The sequence below is a fragment of the Artemia sp. Qi Xiang Cuo genome, chromosome 18 (genome assembly GCF_049724085.1).
Source record: "Artemia sp. Qi Xiang Cuo chromosome 18, ASM4972408v1, whole genome shotgun sequence".
In the NCBI taxonomy this organism is placed as follows: Eukaryota; Metazoa; Arthropoda; class Branchiopoda; order Anostraca; family Artemiidae; genus Artemia; species Artemia sp. Qi Xiang Cuo.
Window position 1 is genome coordinate 35,629,885 of NC_142811.1, and position 26,182 is coordinate 35,656,066.

A 26,182-nucleotide genomic window follows, 5' to 3' on the forward strand; every position below is an offset into this window, starting at 1 on the left:
TCGTTCTTTTTTTTCTGAAACTATTGATTACCAACAAATGGTCTAAAAATTGAAGTCCCTTGAAAGAGTTTCAATCAATAGGAGTGTGGAGCATCAAGCCTAGACGAGACTAGCACCACCAACATATTAGTCAGTAGATCTATTTAGCTGCTATCACAAACAGTTGTAAATATCTAGGAAGAAATTCTAGAGAAGAACCAACCAGCTAAAACGCATAATTTTCTATTTTTCTCCTATTTTTTAATTTTCAGTTGCATCTTTATTTTTCCAAAAAAATGATGATACACTGATGATGCTGCACGGCTTGGTGCATGCGGTGAGTTATTAGTAGTAGTAGTATGATACACTATAGGGCTTCTATTATACAGAAAGTATTCCAGTTTCAATAGGATCAGTTGTATTCCAAGGCCCAGTTTACGGTTAGATAAAAACCATCAAACCCTTGTTCTGTCTTACTCTTTGCTCAGACGCCTGCGTTTTTCTTTGCACAAAGCTTGCGCATACCGGATACAGCAAAATCGAAATAATATCAGTTAATTCATTAATCAATCAAGGCAATCCATTCCATCCATTAAATGTAAACAGCAAAAGCATAAACTTGGAATATAGTAGAAAGCTACTATTTTTTTACAGCTTTTTTTTCACAGCTCATTTGAAATAGGTCAAGGCAGCCGTCATTACGCATGAACTTGCAGCAAAAAACTGATGAAGAGGGTGACGTAAAACGTAAAAACAGTCTTTTTTTGCAAAAATACAACTTGGGTTTAAAAACCTAACCTCCTGTTGTTTTATTTTCAATATTTCTGAGTTACAAAACAAGATCTTACGAATCTTGGGATTCAGGGGCGGATCTCCAGCATTTTTATTGGGGGGCAAGAGGGTCCATATCCGGATATTAAAGGGGCATCGGCTATAAAGTAATTTTTTCTCCAAATTATGGGGGGAACTGCCCCCAAGAAACGACGCCCCTTTTAGGGTTGTAGAAAGCTTCCAACCCACAAATGTACTAATTGAACTATAATGATATATTTGATTCATTTAAATTCTAAGCACAATTCTAAAAAGTAATTCAAAAATTTACATATATGCTTACGCGGAAGGATAGGAAGAAATCATTCCCACCTTGAGAATGGTCCAAATAGCCCCTTCTGGAAACAGCTAATGCTAAAAATACTTTTGTTTTATTTTCAAGCCATCCTTTTGGGAAAATTATTTAAAATCTGCACACGGGAGGATAGGCAGAAAGAATTCCCAGCCTGAAGATGGTTCAAAGGAACTCCCTCCCCTCCTGTAAAGAATTTTATGATGTAAATGCTCTTCTTTTATTTCTGAATATCCCTTGGAGAAAGCCTTCTGCTTAACCCCAAGGGCGTCGGGCCCGTTGGTACCTAAAGAAGTATGCATACCAATTTTTCTAAAAATCTCCGTGGTAACTGCCGACGTTGGAACACCCTAACCGTAACCTTTCAGAATGATTTTCGTAGCTCAAGGTTAGTTTGAGTGAAATATTGTCTGGACAAATACGTCTAATTATTCGGCTCAATAGATCATATTAGAATTAAGAAACATTTTGTTGTGTTCCGAATCAAAGGGCCCTTCTATTTCTGGATATGAGTTATTGCTCTCTTAAGAATCCTCAAATGTATCTTAGTACATTGACCAAAGTGACAGAAGTATACACTCTGTTTTATAGTTCTTTATACTAGGAAAGTAATCACTCTTTTAATTGCAGATGCAAAATGGATGGCGGTCTAATATATAGTTTCAAACTATTGGAGTTGGTAGTTTTCTACTGTCGTTTTCAATTTGGCGACGCGCCATTTAAATTTTCCTTAGAGGGAAGGTGTGAGGGGACACGGAAGATTTTCACGTTCCCTGATCTCTGGAGGTCTTCTCCATCTCTATAATTTTGGTGCTTCTTAGCCTTAGTCACGGAATTCACTTTAGATTCATAAACGACAGGGGAGAACTAGAGGCTTTGAGACGAACAATCCAAAAGCTCAAGTCGAAACACTTCTTGACATAACTACGCAATATACATCAAAATGGAGCCAGTCCTACTCCCACCCAAAAAATCAAGATTTTACCATAATATCATGTACTTTTCCTTTGATTTACCTCTCCTTTGTGGTGTTATACTTTTTTTAAATTCAAGACGGTTCTTCAGAACAATTTTAGTAGCCTCCCATCCAGGATTTATTGAAACATAAGACATGCAATTGGATTTTGTACACGGCGACTTGTTTCTCGTTTAGTTTACAGTTGCCTAAAAGCATAGACTTAAAAATTCCACTGTGAATTTCTATTAAATATTCAACATTTTCAATTACAAAAGAAAAACAATAACCACTGCTTATACTCTGTACAAAATATACAAAAATAGAAATCGCTTTCTTTAAATATACGGTACTTCGACACGGTTGATCTCTCTTATTCGTGTTATTTAGATAAAAAGTTTTTGACTTCGCAAAGATATAAGAAGTTTAGAACACTGAACACATCCAAATCTTAGTAGCTTGGAATAACATCACCAAAGTATACAACAGTTCGTCAAGACTTGCGAAAACCTGTTTTCAAACAGTTCGTGGTAACGAACTGTAAGTAAGGAGCGACCCGGCTCAATGGTAACCGAAACTCTAAAAAACGGGTTTTTGATACCAATAGATATATCAAAAGAATCAGACTTCAATGCTGATTTCAAATATATAACTTTCATCAAGTTTAGAGCTACCCATCAAAAGTTACGCGCCTGAGAAAATTTGGCTGATTTTCAAAAAAAGGGGGAAAGACCCCCTAAAAATTATAGAACCTTAATGAAAATCACACCATCATATTCAGCGTATCAGAGAACCCTACTGTAGAGGTTTCAAGCTCCTATCTACAAAAATGTGGATTTTTGCATTTTTTGCCAGAAGAAAGATCACGGATGCGTGTTTATTTGTTTGTTTGTTTGTTTTTTTTTTGTTTTGTTTCCCCAGGGGTGATTGTATCGACCCAGGGGTCCTAGAAAATAGTGGGAGGGCTCATTGTAACGGGAATTAAAAGTTATAGTGCCCTGTTTAAGTGACCAAAAAAAATGGAGGGCAACTAGGCCCCCTCCCACGCTCATTTTTTTCCCAAAGTCATCCGATCAAAATTTTGAGATAGCCATTTTGTTCAGCATGGTCGAAAATATGATAAAAATGTCTTTTAGGATGACTTGATCCCCCAACTTCCCGTGGTGGTGGTATTAAATTTATTAAATTTAATATTTTTTAACTTATTGTATTGGTTTTTGGTATTTATACAGACTTTTTCAGTGGTTATTTGGTCGGGGAGGGGGGGGAAGGCGAGGGTTGGGGGCTATATGGAAGGGACATCTTTCCATGAAGGAAGTTTCCATGGAGGAAGGGACATTGCTCGGAAGGGGGCGCCGGATATCCAAGCATTATTAAAGAAAAAGATCAGGAATTAAATAAAAAAAAAACAAGTTTTTCAACTGATCAACTGATTGTGATTAAGAGGTCATTTTTAAAGAACTGGAAAAAAAATTCGAACTATAGTTTAAAGAGCAGGGTATTGACTAGGGGGCGAACCCCCTAATATACGTGTTAAAAATTTATGAATAGAGAAGGTCGTTACGTAAGTTAATTCTAAGTTACGTATATTTATTACTAATAAAAACGTTCGTAAATAAAATTAAACAAGTTTCGAGAAAGCCATTTAACCAAATAATATGAAATTTTGTTTTAATTATTCATGTACGGTGAGCCACAATCAAAACCTGCATTAATTCAAAAACGTTCAAAAATTAAATAAAAAAAACAAGTTTTTTTAACTGAAAGTAAGGAACGACGTTAAAACTTAAAACGAACAGAAATTATTCCGTATATGAAGGGGCTGTCCCCTCCTCAACGCCTCGCTCTTTACGCTAAAGTTTGACTTTCTCACAACTCTATTTTTTTAAACAATAAAAAAACTTTAGCGTAAAGAGCGAGGCGTTGAGGAGGGGACAGCCCCCTTCATATACGGAATAATTTCTGTTCGTTTTAAGTTTTAACGTCGTTCCTTACTTTCAGTTAAAAAAACTTGTTTTTTTTATTTAATCACAATAAGACTCGGGAAAAAAAAAAAATTTTTAAGGATGTTTTTGTTATTCCATTTTATGAAATCCAACAGTATGGTCGGATAAGAAACACACTGGAAGATTAAATCCAAGTTTGTCAAAAAGTCCTTTTTTATTCGTTGCTGAACTCGAAAGCTCAGTTTTTTCAGGTCTAATATTTTCGGTGATCACGTTAGCATTCACTTCTTGTTTCTTGATAATTCTCTTTTTGTGCTGCGGTTTTGTGTAACTCTTGATATAGAAATTGGAGAAAAGAATAATGAACATCATCGCATATGAGCAAATGATTACAGGAAACAGTTTGGGAACATCGCAGTCGCTAAAAAATGTTTGGGCACTGTGGATGAATACAGCAATGAACTGAAGGAGCTGAAGGCCAGTGAGGTGTTTCTTCCACCACAAATACTTCTGCAACTGAGGTCCCAAAGACGAGAGGAGGTAATATGTGTACATAACAACATGAACAAAGGTGTTGAATACGCCAAAAAAGGTCAGATGTCCACCAGGATAGAACTTGACACCCCACCAAACTGCTAATGGCATACCGGCATGGTGGATAATATGAAGAACACTGACTTGGTTGAATTTCTTTCGCATAATGAAAAAAACGGTATCCAAAAATTCGGTAAACTTTGAAAATAGGTACCACCAGCAAATTGAGGCCATTCCAATGCCAGTGTATGAGTATGAGGTATCGAGTGGCTCACATCGGAAACTGTATTTATCCCACCATCCATATTGGAATCCCTATAATGTAAAATATAATTAATGAAAAAAAAAAAATTTTCAACAGTCAGTATAACAAGTTTTGACACAAAACGAAAAACGGCCGCATTTGTAAGAAAATACAACTTTTTAAAAACCTAGGCCCCTGTTCTTGTTATTTTTGAGTTTCAGAGTCAAATAATTACGATTCGATAGTCGAGTTGAGTCACACACATGAGTCGATTTTCGTTTAACAGTATTATTCAGTCGTTTAATAGTATTATTCTAAAAAATAACAAAACTCTGGACATCTGCCAACACGGGACGATAGGAAGAATAATTCCCACGCTGGGACCTTTAATTCCCACGTAAAGGACCTTTCTTCCTCCTGAAAACGTGCGCGGCTAAAAATGCTATCTTAACCCCAGGGATGTCAGACCCGTATGTACCTTCGGAAATATGCGTACCAAATTTGTTAAATATATCAGTGGTGACTGCAATTATTTGATTTGCATACCCTGACCATAATCCTTCACAATAATTTATCAGCTCAAGGTTAGTTTGAGTTTAATGCTTTCCAGACAACCACAGATAATTATTCAGCTCAGTAGGTTATATTACCACTAAGAAACATTTTGTCGTGCCCAGAATCAAAGGGCCTTTCTCTAACTACCTTTGGAAACCAGTTATTGTACTCTTAAATTCCTCAAATGGATCTTGGTGAAATGATCAAAGTTGCAGAAATATATATCCTGTGTATGCACCATAACTTGTATTTATGCACCATAGCACCATAGCTGTATGTACCTGTTTATGCACCATAAAAAGTGATTGTTCTTTTCATTGCACACATAAAATATACGGTGATGTAATACTTTACATTCCAAATTTGTGTAGTTCGTACTTTCATACCGTCGTTTTCAATCTGGCAATAAAGAGCTTCAATTTTTCTTCGAGGGTTGTATGAGGAGAACCTGAAGATTTTTATGTTACCACGTTATCTGGAGAGTTTCTAATATTTAGTACATTTTATATTTCTTTATTTGCCTTAGCTTTAATTTTGTTACCTTAGTTTTATATGAGACAGGGGAGAACCAATGCAGTGGCTCTAGCCCAAAGACTTTTTGGTAGAATTGTAAGATGTGTACTAAAACAGAGCCAGCCTCGACCCAACTTGAAACATCCAGATTGTGCCAGCTTTCTGTATTTTCCCTTTAATTCACCTATTATTTGTTTCTCTTTATTTTTTTTTAAATTTAAGACCAACCTTCAGGACAGGCTGAGGACACCCCCTCACACGGGTCCTGCCAAGGGTCTACTGAAACGTGACACACACGCCAATTGTTTTCTTACACTGTGAATTGCTTCCCAATTGATTTGAGGTTGCCTAAAAGCATGTATGTAAAAATCTCACATTGAATTTCTATTAAATCTCCTATATTTTCAATCACAAAAGGAAACACAATAAGCACTGCTTAAACTCTGTACAAAATATACAAAAATAGAAATCGCTTTCTTTAAATACACGGTACTGCGAAACGAATGACATCTCATATTCGAGTTTTTTAGATGAAAAAAGTCTTGACTGCATAAAAACATAAGAAGTAAAGAACACTGAATACATCCGAAACTTGTGGCTTGGAATAGTATCACTAAAGTCTACAACGCTTCGTCACGACTTGCAAAAACCTATTTTCACAATGAGACTGAAAAAATATTTGTAAGGAAGGTCGTTTGTTATTCTATTTTATGTAATCCAACAGTATGATCGGATAAGAAACACACGGGAAGATTAAATCCAAGATTATCAAGAAGTCCCTTCTTAGTTGTTCCTGAACTTGAAAGCTCAATTTTTTCTGCTCTATTATTTTCGGTAATAGTGTTAGCATTCACTTCTTGTTTCTCAACAATCTTCTTTTTGTGCTGCGGTTTCGTATAACTGTTGATATAGAAATTTGAGAAAAGGATAATGAACATCATGGCATATGAGCAAATTATTACAGGAAACACTGTGGGAACATCGCAATCGCTAAATAACGTTTGGGCACTGTGGATGAATACCGCTACGAACTGGAGGAGCTGAAGACCAGTGAGGTGTTTCTTCCACCACAAATATTTCTGCACCTCTGGTCCTAACGACGAAAGGAGGTAATATGTGTACATTACAATATGGACAAAGGTGTTGCACATGCCAAAAAAGGTCATATGTCCACCAGGAAGGAACTTGACACCCCACCAAACTGCTAATGGCATACCGGCATGGTGGATAACATGAAGGACACTGACTTGGTTGAATTTCTTTCGCATAATGAAAAAAACTGTATCCAGAAATTCGGTAAACTTAGAAAATAGATACCACCAGGCAATTGAGGCCATCCCAGTGGCGGTGTATGAGTTTGAGGTATCAATAGGCTCACATCGGAGACTGTATTTATTCCACCATCCATATTCGAATCCCTATAAAGTAAAATGAAATTAATTTATATGATCATTTCTTCCAAAAATTACTACAAAAAGTTCAAATAACAAATTGAAGTAGATATATATTATCATTAGCAGCAATCCCAATAATATTTATAAAGCCGTTTTCCATTTCTATGTATTTTTCAAAATTTTGATATGCGACAGTGTGCAAGCTCAGAAGTCAGGTTGAGCTGAGCAATGTCTGATTTGTAATGGAGCATAAGCTTTTGAAAAATTTACCTGAAATAGCAATAAATATCGAAAGCCACAATGAACGAAAAAAATAGTGAAAAAGTTTTCCTAAATATCAGAAACGGAAAACATATTCGATTCATTCTCAATGATGATTAATAACCGATGAGCATGCGCGTTCTAAATCTTATTCCTCTAATTGCAGGTCACTTTTTCAGCTACTAGTAGGGTAGCGTATCCTTTTTCATACGGGTACATTTTCAATGCCTAATGCGATAAAATAGACCTCTCAATATAACAAATTGTAATAAAAAGTGAACAAAAAGGCAGTTTTATTTTTCAGCTATCAAATGAAACAATACTCACAGACGAGTTCCTTAAATTAATTACTAAAATATATTTAATTCATTTCTCACGTCGGGTCCCACAGGGGGTATTAAAAACTTGGTTTTCCTCTAAAGAACGTCCAGAGGTTGCACGTGCGGTAAACATAAATATCTCTTTATATTTAAAGAAGCAAGTTTTATCCGGAACTGAAGGCAGTAGAAAAGCGGTATGTGACCCTAGTAACTCGTTGTAACTAATACCTAATTCAAGACAGTTTTCTTTGGATAAACTTCTTTTGCTGCCATCTACGCTTTAAATTTGCATCCCTTTTAAATAGACCGAAATGATAAAACCTGGGTTCTGCAGAGAAATATGTATTAGTGTCGTGTGTTTCACTATCTCAAACGTTAGAACATAAGATGTAGTATATCTTTAAAAGTTCTTACGTAGAGCTATTGAGGTACTTCTGGCCAATTCAAGTACTCTATGTGTAAGCAAAGTAAAGAATTCAGTTGCTAGCGAATGAAAAAACGAATGAAATTATATATATATATATATATATATATATATATATATATATATATATATATATATATATATATATATATATATATATATATATATATAATATGTATAATATATATGTATATATATGTATATATATATATGTATAATATGTATATATATATATGTATATATATATATATATATATATATATATATATATATATATATATATATATATATATATATATATATATATATATATATATATATATATATATATATATATATATATATATATATATATATATATATATATATATATATATATATGATATTCTTTGTTATTTACAGCTTTGAGAACCAAAAAAAGGAAAGATTAAATTTTATTTTTACTCCTCTGGAAGATTATGAATACAGTATTGCAAGCTCAAACTATTTTTGCTAGCGAGAAAGAGATGTCAAACATTAAAAAAAAGTATTTCGAGTACTGAAGCAACACACACCAAACAGAATAGGCCAATCGTTAGGGGTCCTATGATAGGACACAGTAACAAAGTAGACTATGAATCTGACAAAAAAGAAGACATAACAGAATTTAAGAGAGAAAAAACGGGTCTAATTTAAGAAAAAATAGTTTTATTAAAATTTTACCCTTTTTTCTCTCTTAAAGTCAGTAAACGGAAAAACAGTGTGGTCTGAGAAATCATTTAAAAAACACATAAAGAACTTATAATGGTCGTGGCCCAGAGCTTCCTACGGATAAGTTAAAAAAAAAATATTGAAGCCATGACTATTGCAGACAGGAGTTTTTCCACATGATATTTTGGGCGAAAAAAGGAATATTTTGTATCACGCGACCACCGTATACGAAAAACGTGCTCCTAGAAAAAGGGTCATCGTTATATATAGGTGTCACTAGATGGGGGATAAAATGAAATAGAATGAATAGAGACAGATATATACCTTGAGGAACATCCATGCACTGAAGAGCACTTGAAAGAGGTTATATATAAATAGCACTTCCTTAAGCTCATATGGTTTTCTATTCCTCATCAGCTTTGGGCCAACAATGGTTATTCCAACAACGTAGACGGCAACAATTCCGACGGTTGACCCCCATCCACTCATAAATGGCCAGTCTTTCACTCTTGGATCTAAAAGAAAATTAGCAATAGATATAAACTTGATAAAAATTTTTTCACATTTATGCGAACAAAAGAAAAATGCTGATTCTACAGCACAGAGAATAGACCTATTTTAAAGTATGCATGGCACTATAGGTTTTAGTTACAAAGGGACCTTTTCAGAAACCCAATATGATTTAAAATTAGGCAACCTTTAAGAAGAAGCTAAAAATGTCTAAATCGCAAGAGCTGATCCAGGATTTTTGTTCGGGGGGGGGGGTTACCCGATTTTTTCCCGTGAACTTTGTCTAGCATCCTAAGGTTTTGTCTTAACAGGTATTTTTTAGACTAATTTTCGACTCGGTCAATTTTTTTTTTTTGGGGGGGGGGGGGTTCAAACCGGGTACCCCCCCCCCCCTGGATACGGCCTTGCTAAATTGTTCAAAAATTAAGATGATGCAAAAGATAAATAGTATAATAAGAGAATGTTTATTTATATAGAATAAGACTTCTACAAAGATATAATTCACTTAATTTTTGATAAGTGTCAACGGAATAAGTTCTAATTTTTTTTTTTATGTTCTAACTTTATGTTCATTTTCTCAAAAACGTCAGCTAGTTTGTGAATCTGTGAAATAGGTTAAAACCTTTCCCATGGCCAAGGCCGTATCCAGGGGGGGGGGGGGGTTACCCGGGTTGAACCCCCCCCCCCCCGAAATTTTTGACCGAGTCGAAAAGAAGTCGAAAATTAGTAAAACCTAGGTAAAAATCACTAAAATTAGTCGAAAACTGAGTCAAAAATTAGTAACCCCCCCCCCCCGAAAAAAAAATCCTGGATCCGCCCTTGCCCATGGCCGTTCCTCTTATTCCATCTCCTCGGTAAGATTCAAGTTAAATCATAATAAGACGTTTTCTCATGCATTGGTTGTCTCATGACCAGACACGGGCCGTGGATAAAAAAAAAGGATAAAGATCCTTCTGAGCCATTGCTGGCGCATAGGGCGTCGAGTTGACGTTTCAGTTGCTGAAACGTGAAAGTCGTGGATAGCGCCCTTAAATCTATGGAACTAAACCGAAATCTTTCCTCAATGCACATAGGTCCGATTTTTAGGAAGAAGTTAGTGGAGCTCTCCAGAGCGAATTAAAACATGGGATTGGTAAAATTCTAGGCAACAGTTTTTCAGCTCTCCCGAAGAGGTTGCTGCTATGCATTGTTTTCTTTTTATCAGAAATCATTACGGTGAATGTCGAGCTAAATTCTACCTGAATTCTATTTCTTTTCTTCCTTTTTTCTTTTTATTACCCGGTATATTCGCGGCTGCCTTTGCGTGTCATATAAACCCTAGTAAACGTATCCTAGTCATTTTGTCGAATGTTATTTTAAAACCCGATTTTTAATACTGCGAATTTATGCAATTAGGAAGTGATGCGGAATCTCCATTGATTCCGGTTTGTTTTGTCTATATTTGAGCTTGAAATTAACATATATCAAGGTGAAGGACAAGCACTGTTGCAACATATCCTCATACTCTTATACCGAAGGTGGGGCGAGTAGGCCTTCTAACCTTGTCCTCTAAAACTAGAAAAATAGGGATTTTATGCAGTTAATTAAATTCATGGCATGATTATAAAAACGATATATAACAATTAAGTATTGATATTGTTGAAGATGTAAGCCTTATTTCCGAGTATTGGTCATCAAGGATACATAGAAGGTGTGTTGGTCTAGTTGGCCACGTGATAGGTTAGAAATGATTAACTATAGAAGGTTTAAAACTTGAAAGGTTGTCAAGTGAGGAAGGAAGAATTTTTGAGCCAAACGTGACTGTAGCCTTAATATGTGGAATTTAGTTCCGGTAAATTTTTATCAAAGTGCATCATTGGTTTAGGCGATCTGGTCATGGGGAAGACTTGCAAACCAGTTTAAATAGAAGATCCACAAATTGAAAAACAGTCTATTAAAAAGTTTTTAATCCAAAGGTGACATTGAGCCGGTAATGATGACTGTTCATGCCCCGGAAAGAAAAACTCGGGATAAGACAATAAACTTGGTTAATTCAGTTGTATCGGTGTGACAAGAAGCAAAACTGAAAGCGGATATTACGAGATTTGACTCCGTTTTTTCCCAAAAAGTGTTCAAAGCATGTGATAATATCGACCAAACTCAATATTCTTCTCACTACTTAAGGTGAAACCCTTTCATACGCTCTGTTGTTTGCATTAATAATAGAAAAATGAATAACAATTATTTTGTAAAAGGCTGCACGGACGTACAAGCACGTAAAAATTCCCCGATGAACACCCACAGGATTGGTGGTTAGGGGAAACAATTATATTTGCCCCTCACCTAGACAAAAAGTGTGTAAAATCACATACAATCTTCAATATGAGCGAAAAAGTGCATTTGCAGCCATGGGCGTAGGGAGGGGGGGCAGCTGCCCACCTAGACTTTCAAATTTACATTAGATATGGCTGTAAAAACATATGGTTTGGAAAAAGCAGTTGATAAAAATCTATCACGCTCTCGACGGCCCCCCGTCCCCCGAGACAATATGCTGCCTAATGCTGCCTACGCCCATGTTTGCAGCAAACAAACTTTCTCAAATCATTGCCAACCCTCTTCCCCCTCGCAGGTGAATTAGCTACAGCCCCCCACTCCCCCTCACAATAGATAGCATTATTTTATACTATCACAAAATCTAAAAGTAAAGATGTATATGTTTGAATGGCACCTTAATATTAACTTTAAATGAAATTTTAAACAGCTAATTATAAAAGTAGAATAATACGACCCAAGAGGAAGGTCTTTTTTATACATTGCTATCTGATGATATTTATCTTGGCATTAAGACATTATTCTTCTTTCTCGTCCTTATAAAACAGACGAAACCTCTTTTACAAAGTGGCGTCAATTCACGAAAATTTAGGGAGAGGGGAGGGGGAAAAATGTGTTCCTCAATATTTAGGGAGAGGGTTAAATTTATCGTTTAATCAATTTATTAAAAATCTGTTTTTCAGGAGTTCAAAAATAAAAGCGACATACATGTATATAATATTTTGTTTACGGCGGGAGAGCGGTTGAAAAGGCTGCAAAAAAGGTAATGGCGTGAACAACGTAGGTCAGTACGTGATAATAGTAATAGCCTTGGGCAGGCACCGTATGCAGGAATTGTTACAAAATTTTATTGGGAGGCCAATAATAAAACAAAACTTAGGATTTCGTGGGGAGGGAGGCTTAGGTTCAGTAGCCTATTGCGAGGCTTTTGCTCTGCATACATCCTTAGCCTTGTGATTTTGGGCTTAGAAGCATTCTCCACCCATGTGTTCTTTCCTGCTCTCTGGAATAATGTGTGTTGAAGATTGTTCCATGTGGCAACTGATCGTCAAAGATACTTCTTCGGAATATATTCCCGCCTACACAAGGTTCCTAATGGAGGAGATGAACACGGGTGGAATTTCAACTAATTCTTCTCATTGTCTCCGGGAGGGATCACTTTGGAAATCCTCAAAGAGGGTGTACCTTATTTCCTATGTTTTAATTCAATGACAGGTTTCTTTTCCATCTCATTTTTTCTTCCTTTCAAGCGTCAAAATATGAAGCCGGAACAAAATAAAATAGAGCTCAAATTAATTTTGGTATGAAACTGAAGGTCAGAGAAAACGCATCAACAATAATTAAGTGATTCGCCAAAAAAAAAATTATATGTCGTGCAATATTGTCCCAATTGTGATTGTGGGGACGAGGAGACCTTATATCAGTATTTTTTTTAGTGTAAATTTTTTGAAAATGAAAGAACTGAAATGCAATTTAAATTATAAGCTTTTTCTTACTCTAATAATTTTAATATTAATGTTATCTGGTTCATCAAAGAGGCTCGGTATGCCGTTTTGGAATACTTGAACCGAACAAAGAGACTAGATATTGTATATTTTTCCCCCTTCATTTAATTACTATTAAGTGCTAATAATTGATGTCAACTTATTGTTTTTCCTTTTTCATTGTTTCTTTGTGATGTTTAGTATTTTGCTTGTAATTTTCAGTTTTTGATATTTTATGCTATATTTTGTAGATTAGATAGTGAAATACTCTGTACGGGTTTAATCACTGAATAAAGTCATTCATTCATACAGTCACGGGTAGTAATTGGTTAATAGTGAAATACATTAGTTTGCATTTGCTTAAAATTTCTTCAACCATTCGTTTTTTTTGGAAGATATTAGCATTAAAAACATTAATGCTTTTCGGTAGACGATATTTACTATAATACTAACTTGTCTTCACCGCTATGGGGCACCGAGCTCTATTCAGATTGTTTCGGAAAAATATCCCCGTTTCTAAATAGTTCAAGCGGAAAATAAAATATCGTGCAAATTGGGCGTGTTCCTCGCACGTGGAAATCGCGGCAAACCAGCAAAGTATAGAAATTTTGGCAACCACTGGGAATATCTTTCAAAGGAGGGGGGGGGGGTGAATTAATCAAAACTACCTATACGAGATTAGGGCGATATTGGAAAAAATTTAACGAACTACATAATTTCTATGTAGCCCCCCAATGTGCGCGCCTGGAACCGCTGAATAGTGCCACTTGTTCAGAGGTTTCGAATACAGCTGCTCAAAAAGATTTGCAGGCTTTACAAGTAAAGAGCAGGAGGTCAAGGAGGGGAAAGCCATGCCATGTCTGTCCTTTTAATTTTTTTTATGTCGATCTTTACTCTCACTTGAAAAAAAATCTCATTCTCTCGAAAAGTAAGAAATTCCATATTTTGTAGATAATGGCCTTAGGGTTCTCACACAAGCTGAATCTCATTGTAGAGCTTTCATCAAGTTTACATTCATTTTAGGGAGGGGGGTTAACTTATAATGCCTCCACCTCAACCTCATTGCATATTCATGTGAAGGTCCGCTGAAAGTTAGAAATATTCGTATATATATATATATATATATATATATATATATATATATATATATATATATATATATATATATATATATATATATATATATATATATATATATATATATATATATATATATATAGCCTATATATATATTTACAAAGCATCAAATGAATCAACTCGGATGCATGAAGCCTTTAAAATAATTGTCTATACTAAGCGTTTACTTAGCATGGACTTTGTACAATTTCAGGAACTAATGTACCACAACCTGACAATTATCGACTCTGAAACTGGAAGCTAAATAGCCTAATAGTTCTAAGATAACTTTAAATCGACTGCTATCTCAGAATAGTCACAACTTTCAATTTCCATTCAAAAGAACCTTATCTCGATATTCTAGCACTGTTAGCTCAGTTCGATCACCAAAAAACGAATAAATGCTCACTTGTGATCTTTCTCTGAAAAAATGCCTAATGTCGTATTTCTGTACATTTGGGGCAGATATTTTAGAGTTTTGGTTAATATTAGCACCAGTCGCTCCTTACATACAGTTCGCTAACACAAACTTTTTGGTCAGACAGATCTGTGTGCCATTACACTTGTCATTCCATCTCCGAAGTTTTTGTCAGACAGCAAGTACAAAAATTTTAGGGACATACTTGCCACATCAGTTAAATACAAGCTTGAGACCACTGTAGAACTGTAGCGTCTTCTTTTTCCAAACACGAAACACATTTGATACCGCGTCACAGGGCTCTGAGTCGTGTCGTCGCACTCGCAGCCTAGTTCAGTTGCCACTCGGCATTCATAGGTTTATCCTGATGTGTACATCAGAATCATGCATGCGCGAAGCCGGAGTATGAATCTTGTGTGGTTTTAAATGTGTTTCACTTATTTTTTAAACGGAGAGTATAGCCTTTGTCGATACTGTATATTCTCTCTACTGTGCTTGAGACAAATCTAGTTTTGTCACTTAGGAGTACCCAAAGACCTTCCCCGTGTTCAAAATAGCTTATTGCAATTGATTTTCATTCCTGAAAGCCAATGAAAACAATTTTCTTTGAAAGCAATTGCCAGAGACGAAAATTACTTGCTATGGATTGCAACAGGCTATATTGAAGACAAGGCTTATATCATGGTGCCCTGCTTGCCATCCAGAAAGAACACATCCTCGAATATCGCTTGGAATAGCGTTTTTTAGGAAACCGGCTGCTGTAAGGTTTGCGGCTACTAAATGATTTTCTTTCTCCAAAGAAATTGGGATTTCAACATCCATGGCAACTACTATGATAAATCCCTTATCGTACCTGCTAAAAGCGGGAAGGGTAGACAAGACCCTCACTCAAGATCTGTCTAAAGGATCCCTGCGCATGGAAAAACTAAACATTGCGGCTCGAAATGTAATGTTTTATATTTCAAGTCCCTACCCCGCAGGAAAATTCATTCGAACCCTGCCCCTCAGAAGTCAAAACGAATCAGGTTGCAGTTGGAAATCTGGCAATTACCAATTCTAAATTATGAAACTAGGATCTAAAATTTCAGTTTCTTGGTGGTTGTTTTTGGACCATCTTAATTAGCCAATTGTTAATTAAGAACATCTTAATTGTGGTATGTCAATTTTGGATTTGTCCATGCATTCTGAAGGTTCATTGGTTATCAACAATAGGGCCGTTCCTTTACTCGTCTTTGTGCCAAGATCTTACATCTTTTGACAAAGAACGCTTCAAAGTGAAATCTTAGCACTAAGATCTTACATCTTGTGGCGTTCTTTTGCAAACGTCTTTCATAATTCTGCTCTGATCAGCGGTCTAAGAACAATGAAGAGTATATCATTAAAGTTCTCTCATCATTGTTCTAGATGGCATACAGATGGCGTCTTTCACACTTTTTGCTAACATCAGTTAGCTGTAAGATCTTAGAACAAAGATGAGTTCAAAGAATGGAAATCTTTGCAGAAAGATGTAAGATCTTAGATGTAAGATCTTAGTGCAAAAGAACGGGCCTAATAATTCCGATGTGGGAGTTTTAAGCTATCCTACCCGAGTGGTTAGCCCGCTGAAATTACAATAGATGTCCATCAGAACTGGGATTCGAGTTTGATATCGCCAATTCATTTGGTTTGGAACAGAGGGCTGTGTCATGATTTTAGCCAGAGTCGACCCAGTTCTAAATGGGAACCTGGAGAAATATGGGGTGGGTAAACAGGAAAGGTGTGCGAAAGCATATGATGACCAGCCTCTGCCTTCCCCCGTCCCTATCTGCAGGATTCTATTAACTATTCGATTATAGGATTCTCAATGACACTAAAAAATGTATTATCGGACAGACAATGAAAATCAAAATCCTATTTCCAACAGTTGATTTTTTACAGCCATATCGCCAATTTTACCATTCGATCGCCAGTTTTACCATCTGACGTAAATTGTTCAATGCTACAGTAAATGAAGAGTACAATCTTTAACTTCGTAGATGGATGGATAGCCAAGAAATAAAGTTACTCATGATCTCATAAACGAGCCCGTAGAAAGTGAAAGTAAATCAAATACAAATCAAGCACAAAATACGATAGCATACAGCGGCAAAGAACCTTGAAAATTTGGGTTAGGAATTTGAAGATTTATTACCAAGGTCAGGTTTATACCAACAGAGAAAGAAAGCGCAAAATTACCAAAACTAAATCCAAGCAGAAAAAATAATTAGCGCATTAAATATTAGTAGACAGGGGATTCGCAACAATATTTTAAGGGGAGGGGGAAATCCCACATAAATTCCAAATGGTGAGAAGGTCCAAAATTTTGAAAGATAATTATCATATTTAATCCTAATATATTAGAATGATTGTGGACGTATCCCTTGTCTTTCAAGGGCAGCCACGGAACGCCATTGTTGGCTTAGATATCAGGATAGCCCAAAGATGATTAGTACTTCCTTAGAGAGCATTTTTCATATTTACACTGTAAGACAATTTCGTAGTTTTAGCAATAGGTAGCAAAAGTGGACTGACGAATTTTTTATTCATTATTGCAAAACAATCCAATTTTAGTGTAGGTAGTAATTGCATTTTTGTGATTTCCCTAGAAACAGTAGATTTATCAGATTTAAAAAATTAAATGCTGTGATTTTTTAATTTTACCAGATATAATCTAAAATCTGTACTATTAACCAAATAGTTTGCTGCTGTAAAGTTACCACTTTCACCAAATGATTTATAATGTAGCAAGTCTACCGAATTTTATTTTATTGTTATCCTAAGGTAAATTCAATGTTGCAAAGTAAATTTAATATATTTACTAATCTTATTTTGAATAATTACCAAATCCTGGTAAGTCTCGTTTACCAAAACTGTAGGAAGGTTAGATCAAAAAGAAAAAGCGAGCGTACTTTCCAATAATTACGTGGTAAAAAGATTGCTTCAATTTCATTGGTTTATGCCAGCAAATTATTTTTCTTAGCCAATCACATTAGTCGCTTATTATGTGCCAGAAAGGGAAGCCCCATAATCTCGTCATTTTGCAACCTGATTGGCTTTTCAGTGTGAAATTTTAAGCCAGTAAATAAAAGAAAAGGTTGAACTCCAGTTGATTGGCTTTTCTATGTGAAATTTTAAGCCATTAAGAAGAACGAAAAGCTTATAAGTCATAAGGTTTTATTACAGTTACTTCTTCTTTTTCTGTGATAATATGGTATTGTGTGCTTTATTATGTTTTTGTTTTGTTTTGTAATTTTGCGTTGTTATTGTTATGTAGGCTACTATATTTTGCTATGAGTGTTATAATCATGTGTTATTATTTTGTGTGATTTTCAATTTTTTTTTGCCATGGCCCAAAGCGGCTTTTATTGCAATAAATATCTATCCATCTATCTATGCTGATAGTAATTTTACCGAAAATTTAGGGTCAATCGTGACACATTTTTTTGTAAAACTACAAACAAAATATTAGTTATTATTTCTTAAAGTTATCATTTACAACTATTTTTTTCACTTCTTAGCTCAAATAAAGTAACATTTTATTATGAAGAATATCAAAAAGATTATTCAAAGTTTCGGGTTGATATGTTTGCACTGAACAGAATATTTCATAAACTTTTCAACAGATATTTCATTTATCTAACGTTAACTGAAATTTAACTTACGATTAATATTCAACTTATCAACAGAAAAAAAGTCATAATTCTAATATGGTTTAAAATTCTATTCCAGACCAATTTTTAGGGGGAAAAGTTTATTTTTGCCAAAGTTAAAATATCTACATTTCGTTTATACAATCTTCTAACCCTTACACATAGGGAATGGGTAAAGAAGGGAGCATCAAAAGAACTTCCCAGGGTATGATTGGTACTGTTCTGAAATCTGTAAAACCTGCGAGAAGTGAAGTTTGGTTAACGCTAATGAAATAAAATAAAATAGGATAAAATATAATAATTTAGAAACAAGTTTTGGCTATGTATTTGCACATCAGGGGGGTGGGAGGAAAACATAACATATATTAAATATGTAGCCTAACCTAACCTAGGTACTTTTTTCCCCCTAAACCCCAAAAACTCAAGTTTAAATATAGTTCCCAGAGTGAGAAACCCCTTGTTATACAGCGTCAGATAGGCAATGATTGGTTAATGGCTATCTGAGCTTTACTTTTCTCGACGCGTGTTTTACAGATAATAGAACAGTACTGCATGATTTTATCGAGATGGCGCACACATTCAGAAATCACGTAGACCAGGTGGCGTGTGCCAAGCATAAGGGAAGCTTTCCCAAGGGTAATGGAAACTGCGCCAAGCTTGGCAGAACTGTGTGGCATAGTTGCCATTCTGAGATGGACACTAGGTGACCGAAGGTACGCGTCCCCTCGGAATTATGTCCTGATCCATTCCTTAAAATTTATTTTCTAAGACAGCATATAACCTCTCATCGAGAAGTCTACCGTTTGTACGTTCATCAAAGGACAGTGCCCTTTTGAGGGGGAGGAAGTGGAGGCATCTTCTTTCCAACTAGCTGGGTTTATTCCTGAAAGTTTCACCCGTCTAACCCAGCTATTTTCCAAGATAAAAACTGGATAAATCCAGTTTTTTAACACAAAAATCATTTCGATCCTTTCTAAAAATCCTTTTCGACCCTAAAAAATCAAACCCTTAAAAAAGATATTACATTCCATGCATCTGTGGAAAATCCTCTGCGGACTCCAACCTTCAGAAAAGACTGGCATTGACAATGAATAGATAAAGAAAGGTAATTTCCTTGTGTAATATATATTAGTAGCTGTCAATGCTTCCGCATTTGTTTTGTTTACCTTCTTCATTTTTGACACATTAAAAAGACAAAAAATAATTTCTTTTTTTTTCAGATACCCGCTCGTTATTGCTTGAGTAGCTTCGAAACTAATGCTGCTGATAACAAATATACTTATATTTTAAAGATTGATATAATAAAGGTATCGAAATAGTCGTATTACGGCTACGATACTCGAGAACCATAATTTTCGTGCCCTGATCAACGCATTCTGTTATGTTTTTAGTTAAATTTTATAATAATTCATTACTAGCCAAAGAACTCGCTTCAGCTAACCGTTGTGTAAGGGTCTTACACTTGTTTTCAGAGCTGAAAGTTAGCGATCGCCTGATAGTTACTGACATAACGAACATATTTACGATGAAATTATTTCACATAATACCCTGTTGCAAAAAAAAAGTATTTGGTACTTTTTAATTATCCAGAACACACTCAAGAGTTTTGATCAGCAAGATCTGACAAAAATCGGTTTAGCTATCTGTATCCGGAGACAATTAGCTTAGGCTCAGTGAAAAAAAAAAAACGTTGTAGGTATATTTTAATTAAATGTTTTTTAACATATAGAATTGGTATTATGGTTAGGTTATGTCAGGTATTTAATATAATGCGTTCTGGGCGGCCTGGTTTCCATAATTTTCTGCTGTAGTTCCCATAATTTTGTTAAAAAAGTATTGTATTTTTGTCTTATTTTGGTATATTTCATTAGGATTAACCTAACTTCATTTCTTGGGTGTGTTCTGAATAATTAACAAGTAGCAAGTATTTTCTCAAATATTCGGAATAAAAATTATGGACGACTTATTCACCTAGTGGCAGGGTCAAATCTCCAGCATTTTTTTTGGGGGGGGGGGGGCAAGAGGGGTCCATATCTGGATAGTCATAGGGCGTGGGATGTATAATATTTTTTTGTCCACATTATTGGGGGGCAACCCACTCCCCAAACGACGCCCCTGCCTAGCGGTACTGCATTTCCCCCTACAATTCTGACACCTTATATACTTGAATTGCTGTAAATATGAAACTATCAATTTTGTCTCACTAAATTTCTTGTAGATTAATTAGTTCTTTTTCAATTTTGTTACTTATATACACGAATTTGGCTTTTCCAAGCTTATATTATTCTAGTTTTTTTTCACGGTTTATGGCTATAGGTAGCGAAAAGCCCCTCATCAAGGATTTTACAGTTTTCCAAGTTCGTGAAAGGACAGTGCCTTTTGGAAGGGAAGGGGGTGGAGATAGATGCGTGGAAAGACCTTCAAAGACCATTATTTAGGATCTTCATTCATTCCTGAAACTTTTCATGCCACAAAATCCACTACTTTCCAAGATATCAAAAATTCTCTCATGTAAAATTCTACTTCCGCTCAATTTACCGTTTTTTTTTAAGTTCGCCCCTCCCACTGGAAAACAAATTCCTGCGTACATTCATGTGTTCTACATAGCTCTTAAATGTTTACTCTTGCTTGGTTGTAGCTACCGTTACCTTTTTAAAAATTAAAAAGTGACTTTAAATATTTTCTTGTTAAACATATTAAACGAAGATGGGATTATTAAAATAAAAGAATAAATATTTTTTGTCAAAATGTTGGTACCAATCGTCAGAGAAATTAAAAACAAAAACAAATATTTGAAAATTACCCTTTTTTCAAGCATTTCTACATGGTAACCGATGGTAACCAGTCGCGCTTGTTATTTCCGGAAGAGAAACACTTATATTTACCTAAAAAGCCAAAAGAGCAAAATCACGATAGACACATAAAAATAGTAGGAAAATATAGAAAAAATCGTCTGAATCACGAGACTGTCTTGCATGCATGATTAAACAGAATAAATTCATCTGTTTCTCGTGGAAGGTGTCTAAGTGGTATTGGTATTGCTTTTGAAATCGGCATTGAATATTGGTGACATCACGGTGGCAGCATCCCTCCCAGTATAAAAAAAAGAGGAAAATACTTCCATTCAAATTCTAATAAGAACGGAACTCCAGACAGTTATTGACCCCTCCCCATGAAAATTTCTTCCTGGCGGTCTCAATGTTTTATTCAAAATTACTACATTGTCGAATCTAATAAAAAACTATCTGTTTTTTTTTTTAACTTTCACTTTTAGGGTCAATAAAATTAGGGGTAAAATTCCAGTTTTTCCACTTGGTACTGGTGCATTATGCGGGCACTGCGAAGAAGTCAAGTTTGGTTAATGCTAATGAAATGAAATAGGATGAACATATAACAGCTTAGAAACAAGTTCGGGCTATATTTTTGCAAATTAGGGGGGTGGGGGATAAAGCATGGCATATATTAAATGCGGGTACTGGTGCAGTATTTGGGCACCGCAAAGAAGTCAAAATTGTTTAAATATTCTAACTCATTGAAAAACCACGGCTTTGCAATCATTTATCTCTAGCGGTCTCTGGCAAATAGCCCGTTTGATGGGTTTCGTGACTGGTTTCCTTCATACAGTTTATAGCGGTGGGCCCGCATAATGCACCAGTACCTTCCACTCTTCTAAAAAGTCTTTAGTTCCAATCAGAATTATCACGCCCTGAGTTTTCAGATTAACTTCCAGCTTTAACTGAACCCCGCCCCTCTTCCCTAAGGCCTAGATAATGAAACTCTCAGGAATGTACCCAGAGCCTTAATGGTCCCCTGGGAAGGTATTTTAAAGTACCTACCTCCACCCCTTTCCCTCCAAAGTGCACTGAATTTTGATGACCATTCTTTGTGTTTTACAAGTGAATCTTGAGAAGTGGATGTTCTACTCAAATGATACACGAGGAAAATGTTCATAGCTCATACCTTAGGTCAGTCCTGACTTATAAGGTTTTATGGATTTCTAAATTTATTTCTTAACTTTAGGAAAAAAACTTTGATATGACTTAAATTTCTGCTGAAATAATTTGAATTATGTTTCGAAAACTAGAGCCAATGAAAAAGAGATTGAAAACTCAATATTAAGGTATTTTTTTTTGTCAACATCCAGACCTGTCATCTATGGAATCTTCAAATGAACAGAAAGATATCAGTTTAGGGTTTCCACTCTCCAGAAGAATTCTAAAAAAATTCTGAAATGCACTTAAAAAAATCTAAAATGCTTATTTATATCATTCCTTAAGGCGTACCGATAAACTTTACCCGAAAAACCCCCGCCCTAGTGGTCAAATATATACCCCGAATTAAATATGCGCAATTGATCTTCCATAGGTCGACTCTTTTCTTCAAATTGATTTGACATCAAACAACCAGGACAACGGCAACAAGTGGTAAGGAAAATTCATTGTGCATATGTAATTCGGCAAAGTATAAACACATACTGAACAAGTACTGACAAAACTCTCCAAAAGTGACCCCGCGTACCTCAGCGCCTCTAGAGGGTAAATGTTGTACTACTTAATCGCTCCGAGCCAATAAATTAAATTTAATACAGCTTTTACGGAACAAGTATAATCACCTACGGAACTTGTGATTTACTCGCCAGGTTCGCATAGGTATGGAATCGTCTCCGGAGACACGGACAAAGGGTCACTTTTTTGTGTGGAGAGGATAGGTTATGTCAGTACTTGTTCAGTAGATGATTATACTTTGGTAATTCGGAGTTTATACTTGACCATTAAGCAGGAAGGGGGTTAAAATTTATTTGTATGCCTTAAGAAATGACATTAATAAGGGCTTTAGAATTTTTAAAAGGAGTTTTCAGAATTTTATAGTGTTTCGTTCTGGAAACCAGAATAGGAATGAAAAAGCGGTAGAGATAACGGCTTGATTACATAGTCCAGGATATATTTTAGGCTTTTGATTCATTCCTTAAAGTTTCATTTATCTATCTCAACTTTACTACTCTCAAAGGTAGCAAGAAGCCCCTCAACTAGAACTCTGTCGCCTTAGTCTATTCACGAAAGTTCAATGATTTCGTTTTTCTTCTGATTGCCAGTATGAACTAACTTTTGTTATGGAACGAAACAATACAAACCAACAAAATCAGCAAACTTTTGCATACAATCAAGAACTAGCCCACGTCTAGGCCTATGCAATTTGGTGAAGGGGGCTTGTTCGTAGGCTAGTTAAACTGGAAACGACTTTGAAAATCCTATAAGCCGAAATTTTATGAATATGAAGAAGCAAAAATTGGGTAAAATTTTGGTAGTTCATATTATTGACTTAGGAATGAAGTGAACATACCACTTGATGTCTGTTTTTATGCTCTTTACAAATATAATAATCGCTTCTATCAGAAATTCAAATTTATCCACCCCCCTAACCTAACGTAGGTACCTTTTCCCCCCTAACCCCCCCAAAAACAATAGTTTAAATATTGTAAACGCATTGAGAAACCACGCTTTGCGATCCATTTCTCTATTGCAAATACCCGTTTGACTGGTTTCCTTTAGTGTTTCCCGATACAGTATATAGCGGTGTGTGTCAATATATACGAAATCATATTATTGAGTTAGGAGTAAAGTGAATACACCATTCGATGCCTTTTTTTATGAGGATTACGAATATAATAAGCATTTCTATCGGAAATGAATTTCAGCCCCCCCCCCCTATATAGGCTATACCTAACCCAACCTAACCTAACCCTGGATTGGCCTATATTTGGGGGGGGGGGGGGGTTAAAACTCATTTCCGATAGAAATGCTTATTATATTCGTAATCAGCATAAAAAAAGGCATCGAATGGTGTATTCACTTTAGTCCTAACTCAATAATATGATTTCGTATATATTGACCGCGGTGTGTAACATATAATGCATAAGTACCGGGGGGTGGGTAAATTTGTATTTCCGATAGAAGCGATTATTATATTCGTAAGGAGCATAAAAAAAAGAAATCGAGTGGTATGTTTACTTTATTCGTAAGTCAATAATATGAACAACGAAAAATTTACCCACTATTATAGGGATGGAAGACAAACCTGCATATTTGTATATGTCATTGTATCCTTGAATCATGTTACTTATTAACCCCATTTCTAGAGTACTTCACAGTTCCGCTCCAGAATTCATACTACTGAATATCTTTGGACAGCTTACAAATTTTTACTATGTCCTTCTCATCGGGTATGAGCTAAGAATCATACCTTAAGCTAAAAGAGTGGTACAAGTTTTGAAGAAAATGATCCATTGATTACCCTAGGGATGGCACTTTTTCGGCTTTCCTTTTTTTATAAAAGAAAAAAAGAAGATATTTCTTGGAAGATGAAAGTGAATTGTTTCTTTTTTGTCCTTTTTGTGAATAAATTAATTTTTTCCAAGCAACGTTCAACCTTCAACCTACATTTACAATTAGGAAAGTAAAAAATGTTTTGAGACCCAAATAATGAGATTCCCTTCTTTTACAAGAAGAATTAACGAAATGGTTTTTACGTTCTATATGTTCATGGGCTGATTTTAATTTTTTTTCCTTTTCTTTTATTTTTTTTTAAATACGTAAGATAAAATTAAAACGATTTTGATGCCAAAGTTTTATTTTCTAACCAGGCGCGTTCGCAGCATTTTTTTTGCTGCGAAGTAGGGCAATAATACATACAAGTTTCGGGAGGGGGCAATAATGAAAAAGCTAATTTTATTTGGTAATTTGAATCAGAAATACCCAGAGGCTCAAGACGATCTTGGATATCAGGACAGGGGCGGATCCAGAATATTTTTAGGGGGGGGGCAAAACAGGTTGATCCGAAAAACTTGCGTTAGGAGCAAGTTTAATTAATGCAAACTTGCTTTAATTAAGTAAACTACACTACTTTAGACTACTTTAGGGGTGGCGTGCGCCCCCCTCACCCCTCCCCTGGGTCCCCCACTGTATCAGGAGAGGGGGAATACATGGCTCAGAAGCGCTCCCCTTGAGTACATCCTTGTTTCTAATTATTTCCATGAGTGGAAAAGGGGATATAGGCCTACAGTTGGCTCTCGCTAATTCGAAATTCCCGGGAATAAGACTTTTCTTCGAGTTACGTTTAGTTCGAATTATGTATAGTTCGAGTTATAGAGGTCATTCTGCATAAAATTCGACTTATAAAGGTATCGAGCTATAGAGGTAATCCAAATGAAAATTCGAGTAAGAGAGGTACAAAATCGCTAAATTTGTTCCCTATAGCCACTACAAAGTTAAGAATAACTTCATTAGTGTGTTATAGACTTGACATATCAAGACTTTATCTTAAAATGTCAAGAATTGACTTTCAAATGTCAATAGTACATTTAATTTACTAGGAAATAAGACACCTAAACATTAACAGAATCTGATACAAAATATGTTAAACGAAATTAATAGCCTACCTACATTCTAAAGTTTACAATTTGCAACCTGCATACCGGGGTTTCGACTAACAAAGGTCCGTTAAAAAAAACTTCGAGACACAGAGGTAAACTTTGACTTGTGGAGGTAAAAGTTAAAGAAGTAATTTTGGGGTCACCGACTTACAGAGCTACAATATAACCGCAAAATTGTTCCGCGTTTTCAATGTTTTTTTTTTCTTCGACTTAGACAGGTTCTTCCAAGGGCATACAAATAATTCGAGATATCGAGGATTTCAAGTTATCAAGATTCGAGTTATCGACAGTCCACCGTTACATATTTAA

General features: G+C 35.5%; 1 protein-coding gene across 2 annotated transcripts; it reads right to left on the reverse strand.

Annotated features, from left to right (window-relative positions):
- Nucleotides 1-4,035: 4,035 nt before the first annotated feature.
- LOC148941444 (very long chain fatty acid elongase 7-like) lies at nucleotides 4,036-24,657 on the reverse strand. 2 transcript variants are annotated; one of them, XM_089104418.1, is made up of 3 exons: nucleotides 24,520-24,657; nucleotides 9,263-9,453; nucleotides 4,036-4,852 (listed from the first exon to the last, which is right to left on the reverse strand). In XM_089104418.1, exons 1-3 carry the CDS (start codon nucleotides 24,572-24,574, stop codon nucleotides 4,133-4,135), a joined length of 966 nt encoding a protein of 321 aa, XP_088960544.1. In that variant the 5' UTR covers nucleotides 24,575-24,657; the 3' UTR covers nucleotides 4,036-4,132. The 2 variants fall into 2 exon arrangements, with proteins under 2 accessions (XP_088960544.1, XP_088960543.1); XM_089104417.1 differs by lacking the exon at nucleotides 4,036-4,852 and adding an exon at nucleotides 6,170-7,267.
- Between the last annotated feature and the right edge of the window lie 1,525 nt (nucleotides 24,658-26,182).